Source organism: Egretta garzetta, unplaced genomic scaffold (assembly GCF_000687185.1).
Source record: "Egretta garzetta isolate BGI_Z169 unplaced genomic scaffold, ASM68718v1 scaffold40, whole genome shotgun sequence".
In the NCBI taxonomy this organism is placed as follows: domain Eukaryota; kingdom Metazoa; phylum Chordata; class Aves; order Pelecaniformes; family Ardeidae; genus Egretta; species Egretta garzetta.
In genome coordinates, this window is record NW_009258484.1 from 2,157,616 (window position 1) to 2,176,169 (window position 18,554).

At 38.5% G+C, this 18,554-nt stretch overlaps 1 protein-coding gene across 1 annotated transcript in view; it reads right to left on the reverse strand.

Annotated features, from left to right (window-relative positions):
- Window positions 1–18,554, reverse strand: part of NBEA (neurobeachin) — a 513,899-nt gene that overhangs the window by 36,542 nt on the left and 458,803 nt on the right. Inside the window, 1 exon segment of the mRNA XM_035900172.1 lies at window positions 10,492–10,659. Coding sequence (XP_035756065.1) covers window positions 10,492–10,659 — 168 coding nt within the window.

An 18,554-nucleotide genomic window follows, 5' to 3' on the forward strand; every position in this document is an offset into this window, starting at 1 on the left:
GTTTTCAGGGAGGCTGATGTCATCTGAATAGTGCACTGCCTCTTACACAGAGCGAAATTTTACTCCATGCCGTTAGAAGGGAGAATTTGTTGGGGACCACATCAGGTTTAATACTATTTATTAGCTCTCCTTGCCTTTGGTTTTGTTTAAGACACCATATATGTTTTTAATTGTCATTTTTAGGAGCACAGAGGCCTTTAAGCATAGGCATCCTATCCATAAAAATGCAACAGCAAATCAGCAGGAGGCTTCATTGAAACTTTGAAACTTCATCCACTCTTTTCTAATTAATTTTTTTTCTTTGTGACTAAGAGCTTTAACAGTGCATGCTTGCAGCTGGTTTTAACTACGCTTTTTATTTTAAAAGCTAAATTGTGAGCTTTAAAAATTTGCAGTTAAACTTTTTAAAATCAACAGTAAATTTATGTAAAGTTTCTGCATGACAAGTTTATTTTGGGAGGGAATGATTTTGTAAAGAACAAAAATTCTTAAATTGCCCCACCTCTTTCATTATTTTTCTGTCTGTCAACTGAATTGATCCCTTTTTTAAGAAAAATGTTTCAAGTTATTTCCTTACTCTTCTTCCACTTCAATTATATTTCCCTCTTCAATACTGTCCTCTTTCTATCTTAGGAAATGCTCTTATGTTTGCATTGCATTCTGTAAAACTACTACAAGTTTATACATTTTGTATTTTGTGTAACATTTGGACAAAATTGGCAATATAAGAAATAAAATAGGGAATGTAATATTGGTGTAAATAACATGCAGCTGGGTTTGGTTGGAGGAAATGCAGTAAACTATGATTCTGGATAGCAATCTATACATGGTAGGTGCTCAGGATATCTACTGGCCACATTTTTTCAACCTGTTGACTTTAATCTGTGTAAGTCAGCAAAGGACCAACCCCTCTGACAGAGAGATTTAAACAATGAAGAACTCCAAAGAGCTAAACTGTCTTGAAAAATTTCCACCCATAATGTAGCAATTTTAAAAATTGATTTCTACAGTAACGACTCATTTGTCAAAATTAAAAACTTATAAAGATAATCCTGAATTAAACCAAAAAAGATGCAATGCGTTACGATGGAAGTTAATGTAATCATAAGAGGCACAGATTAATGCAGTTACTGACAAAGTAGTTGGGTTCATGTTATGCTCACGGCTATCACCATAACAGAACATAGCAGAGTAAAAGATACAGATGAAAAAGTCCCAATTTTTCTATCTGCCCATAGTGTACATTCTTCCTAACAAGTCATTTTTACAGTGTTTGTCCATTCTAGTTTGAAATGACCCATTTAATGAGGCTTCTACAATTTCTCTTGTGAGATTTGTATAGTCAAGTTACAGCCTATAGACCTTAGGAAACTTCTTCTGCCACTAAGCCTGAACTTCCCTGTCTGAATTTGATCCTGTAACTTCTAGTTAATCTGGCACCAAGTAATATCCCTATCACAGTTGGCATGAGCAACTCTCCATATTCCTGTCTTTCTGCTACGTGTCCCCTTTCACTCCATCATTTGCCGTCAAGCTCTTGAAATCTTGTTCATAAATCAGTCTTCTCTGTCCTCTTATCACTAGGATGCTCTTCTCTGAACTCTCTCAGATTTTACTGGTAAAACAGCATATAGGGTAACACACCGTGCTCATGATGAAGTTCAACCAAAACATGAGGGAAAAAGGGTCTGTTAGCGACTGTTCATACCCCATGGCAATTTGGCCAGCTGTTGACAAGAATTCAGATGATCATAAGCAGGTAGTCTTTTGAACTACTGGGACACTGACATCTTTTGATGTAGAAGTAAATAAATGAAGGTGTAGGATCAAGTCTAGAGAATATCATTGTCGTGGAAAATAAACGTTATTAATAGCTAAACTAATGAGTAATCTTCACTGCCAGAAGTATAACTTACTCGTTTCAGAAAGCTATTAAACAGAACATACACATCATATTTATTTCTACTTATTTTACAATTAAGAACATCCCCTGTAGGAAAACACAAAGGAAAATGAGGAAAACAGGAAAGCAAACAACAGAACAGGCCTTCTGAAAGCTCGCAGTAATAAAAGAGGAAAGGGTACTTAATCATTAAAGATTACATTTTAGCTGTGACTTTTTTTCTTCTGGTTTATTATTGAAATAAAATATGATCACTGAAGAAATTTTTTACTGCTTGGAATGCAGAATAGCCTCAGTAAACCGAAGTATCTACTATGCGTATTTTGTTCTTGTTTTATAAATATAAAAATATACAAAATTAAAACTGTGACTTCATGTTCTACTTCTGCTTTGTCAAAACAACCCCAGAAAAACTATGAGTAAAATCTTTCCTTGTTAATGAAATAAAATGCATTAAGTTAAGAACGTTGTAATGTAACATTAGCGGTTTTCTTTTTTATCTGAACAAAAAGTAAATGCTGGCTTATCTCTTTGCTCTCGGCTTCATCTTTCTATCACAAATCCTCTGGCTTGTTGCCACCCTAAGAAAGTGATCCGAGGTTTGCAAAGCACATTCTCTTTTCTACAAATTGTGGTTATGAGGAGGCTCCAGCCATCTGCCAGCCTTCAATTTATCCACTGCAGGACGCAAGAACTACCTCAGAAAACAGGCAAACCTTAAAAAACTGAAAGCTGAAAAGGGACTGATGGGGAAGTAGGTAAAACAGACGTACTGAAAGGTCTCGCTTATAGTATTCAGGAAGCTCCAGTGTGTGTTAGAATTTCAGTTTTGGAAACAGGTTATACTGTTACATTTAAAATAAATGTTCTCAGTTATTTTCAGGGTTTAGCTTATAAAGTAATAATTCTGTTTGGATTATTTCCCAGAACGCATTCTTCAAAACTTCACTTTGTTCTTGACATAAATTGAAAACAATAATATAGATATACTGTACACAGGCTTCAAAATGGCATTAAAGAGGCACATTATCAATATGTTTAAAACATTTAGAAAGCTCAGCTTTGCATCTCTCTAAGTGAATGACTAGATACTTAGACTGAGTAATATCTGTTTCAATAAACTGCTGTGTGTGAAATGTTTTGAATAATAGTTAATTTATGCTGAGGTAATGACAGCGTAATATAACTGAAATCTGTGCTAATAGGAAAAAAGAAGCCCCTTCCAGCTATTTCTGTTACAATCAGCTGCAGTAATTTTCACCCCATCTCTCTTTCTCTGTCTCTCCCGCATAAAATACTACTTTAAGTGTATGTTAAAATGCTTGTTGCTAATTTTAAAAATCAATAATTGGTACCTGCCACCCATATGGAGAAAAACAAAATAACCAGACAATAAAGAAGAAATTTACATGTACAAGACCTATATTTTATATATTTCTGCAATAAAAGAGAGCAATTGCAGTTAATGATGTTCTTTTTATATTGACAAAACATTAAAGTCAGTTTGGGTAAGACTCCAGGATTTTCTGACAAAAATGCATATGAAATTTCTAACGTAGATGAGAACTGGCCAAACAATTTATTCCAAATAATACTCAAAGTAGAGTGAGACATTTTCTGGGCTATGAGTTATTCACAAACTCACCCTAGTATTCCTTTGATGAACAAATTACCTGAAATATTTATCAAACAGGTTCATTGGTGTCTCATCAGCTAAGTAAGTCATCAGCAGTTTTTCGGTTTGAATGCTGGGTGTATGGTTGGCGATGTACATTGAGTGGCAGTGCTTAGCTCTCCTGGATGCTGAGCTTTTTAATCACAAGTGCAATGAATAATAAACAAATCCCACACCTTCTAGTATGCCATTTTGGACCCAAACTCACCTGTACGCCACAGTCTGGTTTACTTCCAGGAACTGTGTATTTCCTTGACTGGGAAAAGATTCTGAATTCCCATGAACATGTAACAGCATGACCCAGGAATGGTCATGAACTCAGATCAGCACAGATTCACTAAAATACTGACTACTTGATCATCCCTAATACATTCATTAACCGGAGGTATCACGATCAATCATTAATCTAACTGTAGATAATTGTTTTAAGCAATGGTAGAAGGATGTTTTTAATATGGAATCCTACGGTTCAGATGATGATTTCTGACTCCTTGTCATAAATGTCTGGTGTTACTTAAGGTAGGTGCTGCCAAAAAGTTATTTCATAGTAAAATTGTATGCATGGTTAAAATGTTTCAGTTATTCTGCAGTAAACACCTTCTGAAAGCCCTTTCCCCTGAATGAGATGCAAGCAAAAAAGCACACATTAATTTAAAAAAAAAAAAAACCGCACCTATATATAGGGCAATTACTGTGTGGTAAGTGACCTCCTGCAATTTACACTAATTCCTTATTGAATATTCTGATTTAAGGTGACTCCTCCTGTATTCGGTGTCTTCTGCAGGAATCTTTACCTACAGAAATAAATATCTGACCCTCAAAAAAATCCCTCTGTTTTTCTTCTTGATCTACAGAAAGCTATCATAGCAAAGTGTACAGCAAAAACTCTTTCATTTACAGAAGAGGATACCGAGCTCTGAAATTCAGTGAAAAGACATGAAAATTATTATATCCACAGATGCTCCCAGACTGAAACATAAAAATCCATTTAGTTTTCTGTTGGTAATCTCTTAATGCATACAGAACAGACTGACAGGCAAAAAATGCTATAAAATAATCAAGGTGTTTTTCCCAAAACCAGTATAAATGTGGAGAAGAAAAATCCCCTTTTTTAATGTCTGGGAAACACAGTATTTGGGTGTGAAGGAGATGTTGACCTCTTGACAAAAATCAACAGAACACAAGTACACGTTTCTCAGAGGAGAGCCCTTAGCATATAAGAAAATAATTTCTACTTTGATGACGGCTTTTACTCGAATAACTCTTCTTGCTACACAGAATCCTTCAATTTACTTTGAAAAAAGTGGATATGGATCCTACTTGCAGCTTCCTGCTTATTTCACCACTCTCCATATTCATGCCTAAGCCGGACTGCTCCTAGAAAGGAAGCGAAGACCATCCCTTGTATGGAGGCAATTAAGCACAACTGAACATGTAAGTGGCCGGTGCTGTGGGTACAATTCAATCAAGCAGATCCATAGGGGTGGTTTTGATATTCTTGTCACATCAAAGAACCGGCGCCCAGAAGAAAAAGATCTAACAAGTTAAAAATGAAATCAGAATAAATAAGAGGAACTCTGAGCAAAAGCAAGAACAAGCACATGGTTGCAAGGGCTGGCATTACCTTGAAAGCGTTATATAGTGCTATTAGAATAGCATGTTAATTTTTTCCTCATAAATTTGCCAGGTTCAGCCACCAGGGAAAGGCTAGCATTCCAGCTCCCTTTGTTAAAGATATATCTATCTTGCTGAGTCTTGACAGCCCTATCATGTCAGCCCTCTGTAGTAGCAAAGAGTGTTTCAGCAAGGAGGGGGAAAAAAAGGAAAGGAGGAAAAAAAAAAGTGAAAACTGATGTGATCTACTCTGCTTCCTGTGGGCATATTTCACTATAGCAGATCCAGAGGGATGCTTTGTTATTCCTGTCAGATCAAAGAAAGAGATAACAGAAGAAAATATAAGAGGAAAAATAAAACCCAGAAATGAGGGTAACTGAAAAGCACTGCAAGACTACCGCATCATTATGACTTTTCAAATTATTTAAATATGCTAAATATCAAGTCACCACCAAAGAAATAAATATTGCATGGGCCATATGCTCCGTTAGCTGCCAGCAAAACTGTCCTACTAGGATTAGCTTATGGGCGCAGCAACTGCCTGTCAAACACTAGCAATTTTAATCATTTTTCAATTTGCTGGGTGAGTTGCGAGTACACTCAGGTATTTTGACAGGTGGCTGCTCGGAACAAATATCTGAGCCCAGTAGCTTCGCACCGCCTTGCTTTCCTACACGCTTGCAATCGCTGTCGGACTGGGGGGATGCAAGCATTTGGTGCAGGCTGCGGCAGTGGCAGGACAGTCCCTGCGCCGCACGGCTAAGCCGCATTTGCAGCTCGCATAGAACACGAGGATGACACAAAGTTAGCCTCAAGTCCAGTGCAAACCAATAGCTGTCTAACATAACGTTTCACTTGATTTTTCAAAACATTTCAAAGTACAAACAAGCTGAAGGTCTAAAAATAAGTAAATAGAGATCTGGCTATGGTTTTAAACAAATAAGCAGAAAACCTGAAAGCGTACTTTTCCACAGACTAGATGTGCTTTCAGTGCTGCATGCGATTAATCTATTATGCACTAACTGCCCACTTAATTATTTTGTGTTTAATCTACAAGGCAGCACTGAAAATAAATTTAGCTCTTCTGTTGCATTTTCTAATGACCAGTATAACTGTGCCGTTCCCTTTCAGCCACGACAGTTTGCATCGTACAGAAGCAAGTTCCTAACTTGAAAAAAACACAACTCCCTTGATTTTGGGAAAAATGAGGCTCCTAAAATCTATAGACATTCTGGGAGAAACCAGAGGAAGAACTGTATTCTCCTAAAGAAGTGAAACAGTAACATCAAAGCACCATAAATAAACTACATTTCCAGGATTATTCTTCATGCATTTGCATTCTCAGCATCAACTCCCTGAAGTCAGCCAAACCTGTCCAGTGGAAAGGATTTGGATTATGATGTAAACTAACAGTAAAGACAATTCCAAATAACATCTAATGTCCAATATAACTACTGTTTACATATTAAAAAGAGATACAGGCTTTGTACCAGGGATGTTCTGTCATGTTTCTCCACAGGAGAAGACTGTTATGGTAAAGTTCATTATCAATTACTGCTTTACAAGCACAAGATGAGTTAAGCTGTCATAATTTTCTCAGACAGGGATCTTGTGCTGTCAAAGAATGTCAATTTTTAATCTGACAAAAGGAAGAAAATTATCTGTTATTCTGACCTCTAATTTCTTGACATTTTAATGCTGTAATTGCTGTGGTTAGTGCTGCAACTGCGATTTCACCTGTCAAGTAAGAATGAATCAATATCCTTAAGCTGTTCTTCAAGTTTTAGCTTTCACCTCACTGCTTTTACTTTAAAAAAGGAAAAATTTACAAATAGAATACAAAAGACGGCAATAAAAAACAAACAAACAAAAAATCAAAAGAATAATTTGGGGTCTTAAAAATGTTTACTTTGTTAGACATTTTTTCTCCTCCTTATTACAACATGAAAACAATTTTGCAGTGTGCAGAATAAGAGAGACCATTAGAACTGATAGAATTGGAGAATTTCCCAATTTCGAATCATAAAAGATCTAAAAAGCAAAATTCGATTTTATACATTCTGTGGAGCATTTAGGTCAGGACTTCCATGTTGCCTGCATCGCTACATGAAATAAATTATAGTGATCAAATATGTTTCGTGGCACAAAGTTGTTTGAAAAATCAAAATCAGTATGCTCAAATGAAATCAGTATATTTTATCCATCCAGTGCAGATCTTAAGTTGCCAAAGAGTTACTACAGGGGCAGATGTGTTATTTCATAGACTTCAGTAATCTAAAACTTAATGCTATCCCGGCATTCTGGTTTCAGTCATTGTGAATTTGCAAAATAGAAAAGGAAGAAAGCAAGCTGGATGGAGAGTCTTCTACTAAATAGCTCCAAACAGAACAAAAGCACAGGATGGCCATTTTTCCAGAGTTAAACAGTAGAGAGTTCTTAGAGGCCTCCCGAATGCATGTGAGAAAGACGTAAGGAATGGCAAGGATGAGTTATCCCACCATTGAATGCATTTTTGCTCCCGTTAGAAGGCGACTGAAGTGACTCCTTTATCATTTTTCACAGAAAGCTAAGCACAACATATTCCTCAGTGGTTAAGTGAGGTGCTCAAGCAAAGGGTGAAAGTGAAAGGGCCAAGGTAGAGCATGAACAGGTCACGGGGATCTGCCTTTTTAAGTTATGTCTTTCAATCAGCTCAGACCTAAATGGAAGGGGGTTTTATTTGGAGCCTGATTTCACTGGACAGGTTCTGCCGGGACTCAGCTCAGTATGAAATTAGTTACGGCCGCCGTTTCAGGAGGCTACTGCTGTGTTTGAGCCCACTGGTCTGATACCGGCTGCTGCCAATAAGGTTGCATTGACTGATTTATTTTATAGCCATTTATTGAGAACTTTCACTGTCTTCTGTGTGACAGTACAAAAATGCTTCACTTTATTTAGAAAATAAACGTCAAGAGCAGTTGGATACTGAGAGTTTCATTTTCCTGAATAACTGCAACCCTCAATTAGTTTTAAATTGCAGTGTTTCTAAGTTAAGATGCCAGGCACCACCACCTGCCACTGTAAAACATACTGAACAATTGTTATCACTGTTTTTAAAGGTGCTAGTGTTCCTGTGCTTACATGTCTTTCCTTATAAGTGGTCTGCAGAGGCCTTTAAAAGATCTTTTTGCTTTTAATTTATCTTCTGGAATACCTAGTAAAAGCCAGAATAAAGTAAAGTAAAAAAAAAAAAAAAGAAAAGCCAACACACAATGTATATAGAATATATGTATAACAGAAACATGACATCCAAATACCTGATCTACTAGATCATCAAGATGTCAAATGCTTTGTTACTGGCTAGACAGTGTCTGCTAGTTTCAGAATCAGAGCTCAGGGAAACAGAGAAGGCTCTAAATCTGTCTATATTTACAAATGTATTGTAATTTCTGATTTAAAATTAATACAAAAGTATTTTTAACCTTTTTGTGACAAACCACAGATCACCAATGTCTGAGATCTCTCAGAGGAGAAAGCATACTATTTTTACAACCTTATGTATCTATATATAAAAAAAATTAGGAGGATTCATTTTTTTCTAGGCATGTTGCCTTCTTATTTCTAGCAATGAATTTTATTTACTAATCTAACTTGTGGCAGTGAAGATAAAGTTGTGCTCTTAGAAGTTTACATGGCGTAAACAGCCTAGGAAGAGGTTTATATGCTATTGACTGACAGCGCATGAGTTAGATACACAAGTGAGTGAACAAAAACATCTCCATGAATTTCTTGAAATTTCTGATGACAAGTTATGCATGTAAGTAGGGCCACAGGAGAGCTGAAGAGTCTCATCATGTCATAAGATGTTAAATAAGGTGCACAGACAGACAGATAGACCTCAATCCTACAAGCTGCCCTGTGGGAGTAGACCCTTAAAGTCAAGACATAGGAGCCTGCCCATACAAATCAGGACCTTAAGCCATGCAAATCCCTTGTATTCATGGTGCCTGACACCTGTTTTATCCTTTAAAAAGCATCGCTCCTTCCTATCTCCAGTTTTGTACCTTACTGACTCTTCTCATGCTCAGAGTTTTAAATCCAGAAAACCATTATGTAGACGTTAACATTAAATATTTGAGGCAGTGGGATGAAAGCAATTCTGGCCATTCTTAAAAGTAAGAAAATGCTATCTGTTCACAAAATAGAAGCTTTGCAGTGCATGGTGTGAAAATCTAGCTCTAGGAAACCAGGGCTCGGAACATTTTTTTAGTTCTGCGCCTCAAAAAGCACCACATGTAACAAGATGCAACAACGCACTGCTAAAAACCAACACTCCCAAACCCAATATTTAGCTGAATCTGAATGCTTCCTAGAATCTATTTCTTTCTGAAATCTGTAGATTTCTCTCTCCAAGATTGGAAAACAAACAAACAAACAAACAAAAACCCATCGCCTGGCAATGTATAAATTATTACTGTTTTGCATACAGCAGATGGCAGCTATCTGGGGGAATGGAAGATTGTGTGTACAGCTTCATCACAGCGGTACTCATCTAGCAGCTGTTGCTTCTTCACACTTTTCACCAAATTTCAATTGTTTTAGTCAACGAATGGATGATATTAGAAAATGATAATTTAAATTAATAGTCTTACTAAAACCAAATACAGTCACTGGAAAGAAACGTAGCAGGTTAGCTAGTACATTTTTTTCTTTAAATTTACTGAGAAATTTAATGCTCACTTGTATATACGTGCACACACGTATTTCACATATTCATATATACAAACAGAAATACTTGTATGCACAACAAATAGCAAACATTTTCTATTTTGGCAACAGTTTGATTATACTTTATGCAATTAACATAAAAGTAATCTGAATAATTGCTAATGTCACTCTAGCAAATATATTCTTTTTCAGATACATATTCTTACCAACATTATCTGATTGAAAAGGTTAGGTTTTTTTTTCCCTGTGACTATGAAGCAGTTTTGCCTTTCAGCTTTTCAGTTCTACCAAGTGAACTTAATAAAAGTTAAATACATAAAGTAGCAGAATATATATTACAGAATATACATTAAGTTATAATTTCCCATATCATAACTGACTATTAAATGTATTAGTAACTTCAAGCAAACAACTTACTTCAGGACATCTCTTTTATTGCTGGTTTATTAATACTTGTTTCTGAAGTCACCTAGGCCCTAAGTTCTGAATCAAGTCACACAAAACAATATTCCCCAGCAGTGAAAGATGGAAAAAGTACCATTTCTTGTGAGATGACAGCAGTTTTTTGAATGAAATGGCAGTAAACACCTACCTCCCTGAGGACAGGATCAGTGATACTGTCCAGGTTCACAGAGCCTTCATATGTTAGGTAGTGGAAAACGTTGAGTGCACGCACTGCTTCTGGCCCTCGTTGCTTGTAGCCAAATATAAGGTCAATCCACTGATGAAGCTGACATGATACAAACTCGCTTTCCAGGGCCTGCAAGTGACATTCAGGGTTAGGAAGTAAATTCCATTTTGCAATTTCATGCTTAAATTACGTCCTACCTTTTCCTATTAACTGAGGAAACACAACGGGTATCATTACATTTCCTGTTCAGGCTTATTTGATACATTTGAAATCCTTCAAATACTGAAAACCAGAACTGAATATATCGAGAGAAACACTAACAAGATATTCTTCTTTCCTCCAGCTTTATATCATGCTAATTTTCTTCTCAGCTGCTGGGTTTCTCCTAGCTGCAAGGGTTTTAATTATTAATTTTTGGGCTTGTCAAATAACTTAGGTAATTTGTCAAGAAAAACGGATGAAAATGGAAAAACAATTTCAAAACCTCGATCTTCCAACTCATTTTCCAACTAGTCCTAATTAGTCTTAAATCTAAAATGGAAACTTGAGGATTAAAAAGCTGTGTTGGCAAAAATAGCTTCTGAACTCCATGTGTGAATTGTGACCAATTTGCCAAAGGAGAAAAGCATTTTTCAGACTCGTTTTTGACATTAGGTTGGTTCACCAGAGAAAACACAGGTCATGACTAGCTGGTTTGAAAATGGGTTCAAGGATTGCTCTTCCTTTGCTCAGCATGTGGAGAGAGATTAATTCTAGATGGAGGAAATGATAAAGAGTATTACCACTGAGACTGATGCAACCAATGTGCCTTTATCAGACATGATTGGCATCCTTAGTAGATGTCATTGCCTGAACTAGAGCTTTCAAAAGCTGAAGGCATTACACGGTTTCTCCTTACCCCTCTACCACACTACCTGGCTTAGTTTCCCATGAGCCTGTACCTGGATACACAAATCAATCTCCTATAAAGACTCATCATGTATTTAAGATGGCATCCTGGCACATTTGTTCCTTCTTTCCTAATACCACCTTCTGAGAACAACTGTGATAAACAGGAATTGATATTAAAATAAAGATTCATGGTTCAGTGACCAAGGTTTTATATGTGCCCTTCCCCAAACTCCATCACAGTCCTGATTTTGTAGTGTCATGTACCTAGTTCCCTTTGATCAGAACAAGTACAGTTCAGTTCTCAGATCTGGGAAATAACTTCCGATAGTTTGTTTAAAAAAAAAAAAAATCACAGAATCACAGAATGGCTGGAAGGCACCTCTGGAAATAACCTAGTCCAACCCCTCTGCTCAAGCAGGGCCACCTAGAGCAGGCTGCCCAGGGCTGTACCCAGATGGCTTTTGAATATCTCCAAGGAGGGAGATTCCACAGCCTCTCTGGGTGACTTCTGCCAGTGCTCGGTCACCCTCACAGTAAAAAAGTTTTTCCTGATGTCCCAAGGGAACCTCCTATGTTTTGCTTTGTGCCCATTGCCATGTGTCTTGTCTCTGGGCACCACTGAAAAGAGCGTGGCTCACTCTGAAAAAAAAATACCAGCCTTAACACAATTTATTATGTAAACATCTATGTCAAACTTACTATTACTCACTGCATACAGGCAGAGCTGGCAGCAACCCTCTGTATTACATTATCTAATAATTTTCAGTCTCAAAGATGGTGTGGGGTTTTTTTTCTTCCCCTGAGAAATCCTAATTCCTCCATTGTTTCTAGCACAGTGCTACTATTCAGCACAAACAATTTCCACCTAGGACAGAGTTTCATGTCTGCCCCAGGAAAGTTCAAATTTTAAAAGGGGATAAATTTTGGAAAGAAGTGTGTTTTCACTTTATTCATTTAAATCAAAAGGAGGCTGCTTTAGAAATAATCATCAGGCATTGCAGTACCGTGCCATGCACTGCCTACAGGCAGCAGCCCCCTTCCCACCACCCCACGTGTAGGAACAGGATCACAGAACCATAGAATTGTTTCGGTTGGAAAAGACCTTTAAGATCATCAAGTCCAACCATTAACCTAACGCTGCCATCCCACCACTAAGCCATGTCCATAAGGACCATGTCTGCCCATCTTTTAAATACCTCCAAGGATGGGGACACCATCACTTCCCTGGGCAGCCCGTTCCACTGCTTGACAGCCCCACAGATTTGTGCGGTGAATAGCTACAGACAGGGCAAGCAACACGGGTCTGGCTCCCTGGGTAAGCATGCAATCGTTCCTCAGACATCCTCCCTGTAACACTCCATGTGGAAGAGGAACTCTCTGTGCTTTGGTGGCAAACTGGACTCTTTTCTGTCAAAACCAGTGACTATTATTTCTGAGGAAAATGGATGGGAAGGCTCAGGCTTAATAGCTGACATGTAGCTCAGTTTTCAAGGGCTTAAGTTCAGCATACCATAAGAAGCTATAAAGAAATGTCGCAGAGAACTGCACAAAAATTTGTTGTTTCCTTTTCAAAATCAGAGGCCATCATATGCCAATTGTGAGTAGTGTTATTTAAATAGCATTAATAGTACTTAATCTAAATACTATTAAACTCATACTATTTGGTTTCAAAGCATGTCTCCTCATAAATAATCGAGAAATGCCAGATCCTTAACTATATTGTATTGTGTGTGTGCAACATGATATAGTCAGTAACTACATCATCCCATATAATCTTTTTCATAGGACTTTTACTTCATTTAGCATGCAGGATCTTAGCGTGCAAGGATAAAATTAAGTATGCCACAGCAACCATAAATAAAGCATTTCCTAACTTTTAAATGCTCCATTTTTCATCTTCTGTATTAATAAAACTTAAAATAGAATTTAAAGCCTGTTGTCCTTCCAGCATCCACCTCCAACCAACTTACAGTGAGCAGCCTGTTCTCTTCCACCTCCGAACTCTGCATATTCATGTTTCTTTTGCATCTGAATCTATTATTTATTTGCTAAAAAGTAACTAACAAAAAAAATTGCAGACATTTGCTTTGGTCAAAAATAGCATTGCTTTTTCTAGAATACGGAGAGCATTTAAGGAAAACAGCAAAACTTTTGACTATTTAAAGATAGGACAGTAAATTTGAAAAAATAAATGCTTGGGTCAAATGTGCATATTTCACCCTGTATCTCCTCTCATCCTCTCCCTGGTGTGAGAATCATGGAATCATAAAATAGTTTGGGTTGGAAGGCACCGTTAAAGGTCATCTAGTGCAACCCCCCCTGCAATGAGCAGGGACATCTCCAACTCAATCAGGTTGCTCAGAGCCCTGTCCAACCTGACCTTGAATGTTCCTAGGAACGGGGCCTCCATCACCTCTCTGGGCAACCTGTTCCAGTGGTTCCCCACTCTCATTGTAAAAAAATTCTTCCTTACATCTAGGCTAAATCTACCCACTTTCCGTTTAAAACGATTACCACTTGTATTATTGCAACAGGCTGTATGAAAAGATCTCTCCCCAACTTTCTTATAAGACCCCTTTAAGTATTGAAAGGCCACAACAAGGTCTCCGTGGGAGCCTTTTCTTCTCCAGGCTAAAAAACCCCTACTCTCCCAGCCTTTTTTTCATCGGAGAGGCTCTCCAGCCCTCTGACCATTTTTGCGGCCCTCCTCTGAACCCACTCCAACAGGTCCATGTCTTTCCTGTGCTGAGGGCTCCAGAGCTGCATGCAGTACTTCAGGTGGGGTCTCATCAAAGTGAAGTAGAGGGGCAGAATCACCTCCCTCAACCTGCTGGTCATGCTTCTTTTGATGCAGAACCAGTATATGGTTGGCTTTCTGGTCTGTGAGTGCACATTGTCAGTTCATGTCCAGATTTTCATCCATCAGCACCCCCAAGTCCTTCTCTGCAGGGCTGCCCTCAATCCCTTCAGTCCCCAGCCTGTATTGATACCTGGGGTTGCCCTGACCTAGGTGCAGGACCTTGTACTTGGCCTTGTTGAGCCTCATGAGGTTCACATGGGCCTACTTCTTGAGCTTGTTCAGGTCCCTCTGGATGGCATCCCATCCCTCAGGTGTGTCAACCACACCACTCAGCTTGGTGTCATCTGCAAATTTGCTGAGGGTGCACTCGATCCCACTGTCTATGTCAGCAATGAAGATGTTAAACAGTACTGGTCCCAATATGGACCCCTGAGGGACACCACTTGTCACCGATCTCCATCTGGACATTGAGCCATTGACCACCACCCTCTGGATGTGGTCATCCAACCAATTCATTATTCACTAAATAGTCCACCCATCAAATCCATAGCTCTCCAATTTAGAGAGAAGGATGTTGTGGGGGACCATATCAAAGGCCTTATAGAAGTCCAGATAGATGAAATCTGTAGCTCTTTCCTGCTCCACTGATGTAGTCACTCCATCATAGAAGGCCAGTAGGTTAGTCAGGCAGGACTTGCCCTTGGTGAAGCCATGCTGGCTGTCTCGAATCCCTGTCCATCCTGTGCCTTAGCATAGTTTCTAGGAAGATCTGTTCCATGATATTCTCAGGCACAGAGGTGAGGCTGACAGGTCGGTAGTTCCCAGGGTCCTCCTTTCTACCCTTTTAAAAAATGGGTGCAATATTATCCTTTTTCCAGTCACCAGGGACTTCACGTGACTGCCATGACTTTTCAAATATTATGGAGCGTGGCTTGGCAACTACATCAGCCAATTCCCTCAGGACTCTGGCATGCATCTCATCAGGCCCCACAGACTGATTTATGTTCAGGTTCTTCAGGTGGTCACAAACCTGATCTTCTCATACAGTGGGAGGGACTTTGCTCCTGTCCTGCAGTCTGTCCACTTGAGAGGTGTGGAAAAAGAGGTTGCCGGTGAAGATTGAGGCAAAAAAGTTGTTGAGTACCTCAGCCTTCTCCTTGTCCCTTGTTATCAGTTTGCCAGTCTTGTTCATCAGGGAGGGTACGCTTTGACCTTCAGAGTTAGGAGAGTTAGGAGAGTTGAATGCCTATGTTATGTTTCCCTGAGGCAGTTTCTACTTGTATGACCAGCCCTTACTCAGCAGCTTGTCATTCCAGAGAAGGTCTTACTGACCCTGGCAGGTTTGGAGAACTTTTGTTTCACATGAATGAACGGTTCTTTCATAACTTATTAAATAAATTAGCTTTTTAACAGCAGCATGTCGTGTCTTCATCGCCTATTCTTTAAGCAGACCTATTGTACTACATTTATAGGTCTAATGGTTCTTTGAAGAACCTTGGGTCCTTAGTTCCTTAGGGAAGAACCTTAGTTTCTTGGGGAAACTTTGGGGAAATTTGTAAGGAGTGAATTTAATTATTTTGAGCTATAAATTTAAGAACTCCACAAAAAATTGGAAGTTGGAAAAATTGCTGTCAGGGAGGCTGTGAGGAGGTTGGTGGTAGTAAGGGGACTAACAGTGCTGTGCCAGCCAGGCATTGTGTGGTAGAAGACTGGTGTGGTGGGGGAAGTGGAGCAGAGATCAGAGTAGAAGGTGGAGAGAGGAGCCAGAGCTGTGAAGGAGAGTGGCTCTGCACAGTCCTTAGCACCGTATAGCCTCCAGCTGCAGGCTGCGATGGGTACTGAGTGATGTTCATGTCCTCCCCATCAGGGTGTCGTGTGGGGTATGGCACTGGGCACGAACAGTAGGTAGGGTGCACTCAAGAACAGGCCACCAAAAGGCTGCAAAGTCCTACCTGGCCCTCAGTGGGGACAAGGCTCCTGATCTGTGCTTTATAACCTCAATTTCTTTTAGTCAAGAGAAAACTTCTGATGTCAGGTCTGACCTGGTTTGCTGGTGTTTCTCCCAAGTACTTCTGCAATGCTACTCATGCGATACTTGCAGAATCCTCTCCCTAATTTGCTCTAATGCACAGGCTGCTCCTCCTCCATGTAAGTGCCTCCTGAAAATTTATGAGCTGTTCACTGTCAACAGTACATCGTTTGGTTTCTCAAGAATACACGTGGCTCAGTAGGGAATAGGGTGAGGGAATTTTCTGCATAAAAAATAATTTGTAGGTACAGTAGGAACAACATAACAAAAAAGATAACTAATGTCCTTAAAACAGGCTGGTGATAACCCTAAAGAACAGCATTTTACAAGAACATTTTGGCTTTACAGCATTTTGGGGGCTTTAATTTTTTGAGCATATTTTCAATATGAAATGTAAGGAAACGATGGTGGGGGTTTTTTTAGAAAATCAATAACAATTATTACTTATATAATTATATAATATTATTTGTGGGTTTTAAAGATTCTTACTGTTAAGCAGAAATGAGCTAATATCCAGCTTGTTTTCTATTACAATTAGAATGTACAAACCCCAGAGTTTTATTCAGGCACTCTCAAACTGAACTTGTTTGAACCCCTGTTATTAGGGCTTCATTTTCAAATAGCAGCTTTCCAGTCAGTACTTTTTCATGGGGTTTTTTTTTGAGGAAGGAGTCTCTCATGTTACTGTTTTCAATGGAGTGACATTTATTGCTAATAGGTAAATCGCAAGCATTATTATACATCTAGTGTACACATATTTTGAAGTAAAAGTACTGTGGGTTTTGTGTGTTTGCAGGCAAGTGTATGCACACATGTTCCACAGGCTGAAAATCTGACCTGTAGCTGTTGTAAAATATAAATAGGTAACAGTAAGTTTATGTTTACATATAAACTGCATAAGCCAAGTTATTGCATAGTGGGATCAATCACCATAGCTCTTTTCAGACCTTTGAGCAGTATGAATGCTGCATACTTTCCTCTCTACTCATCCTAATTTGATGTTCAAATTATCCTTTACAGGGATTCCAGTAGGAGGCATTGGTTTTTATTTTAATGCATGCTACATGCTGTGTAAAGTATCAGGAGTTCTGGATTTACAAAATATGCTATTCTGACCTCTTTCTAATGCAACGTTTTGTGTTACCTGGGTATTTTGTGTCACCAGAGAAGAGGAAAGCTCTGATGCTGCCCCTTGGCTGGACCACAGCCGCCCCCGCCCACACTGTTTCTGGGGTTCCCGTCTTGTTTCCTTCCTCTCCATAGCTATATGCTGTCTGTCTCGCCAGCAACTCCTACCACAGTATCTTGCTATTAACTTCTATTCGGTATATTTAAAAATATTTTCTTAAAACTACTCCGGTTTTGTAGATCTGCTCAATAACAGACCATCGGCTGTTACAGTCTGTGAGCTAGGTTTTTCTTCTCTCCCTTTCCATCCATCCTCCTCTGCAGCCATTGAATATATAGGTTCTCTCCGCCTAATATTTCTCTGCCTCATTTACCATTCTTGTACTGGAGCAAAATCTTCGACTCTTGTCATAAAATAAACCAGGCAATACTGCTATCTGAAATTAGTTATGTTCATGTAAAAAAAGTCATATTTTAATGAAAGTGACACAGAAGCGCATTGTACAGATTTGGGTTATTCAGGGAAGTCTGCACAGAAACTGATCCTTTATGTGAGCGTCTTCAGGATGTAAATAAGATTCTTCAGTGATACAGAAAGTTTTAAAAAAAAAAACAAATCACTGCCAATTCCAAATTAGATTGAAACTGCTGTTAGCTGAATGAGTTTTAATTGCATTGAGAACGAACCTCGGCAATACACAAAATAAAATCAAAGCTACAACTGAGGAAGTAATATCAAATCTTATCTACTGCTTATCTGGTAAAAAAGGAATGTCAACTGCTGCTGAATGGTGAGGAGAAAAGACAAATCTTCCAGATTCTCATAGCACAGAGTTTTCATAATAGATGTTTCTAATGACTATTCAAGAAGCTTTTTAATTATGAAATACTATGCATGCTTCTGAATAGCCAGGGAACTGTACAAAAATGTAATTGGCAGCAGAAGAGCACAAATAAATCATTTTAAAGACAGAAAGAAAATTCAATCTTAGTAACAGTTATGTAATAGGAACAAAATATGTATAACAAAACCAGGACACTGTTCAGTCTCTCAAAAATAGAATTTATAGTGAATGCATTTTACTCAATGCTGTAATTTGTAATTTAATATGTGCATAAGCCATAATGAAAATATCATTATAATTAACTTTGAATTACACAATCCTGCATCTTTTG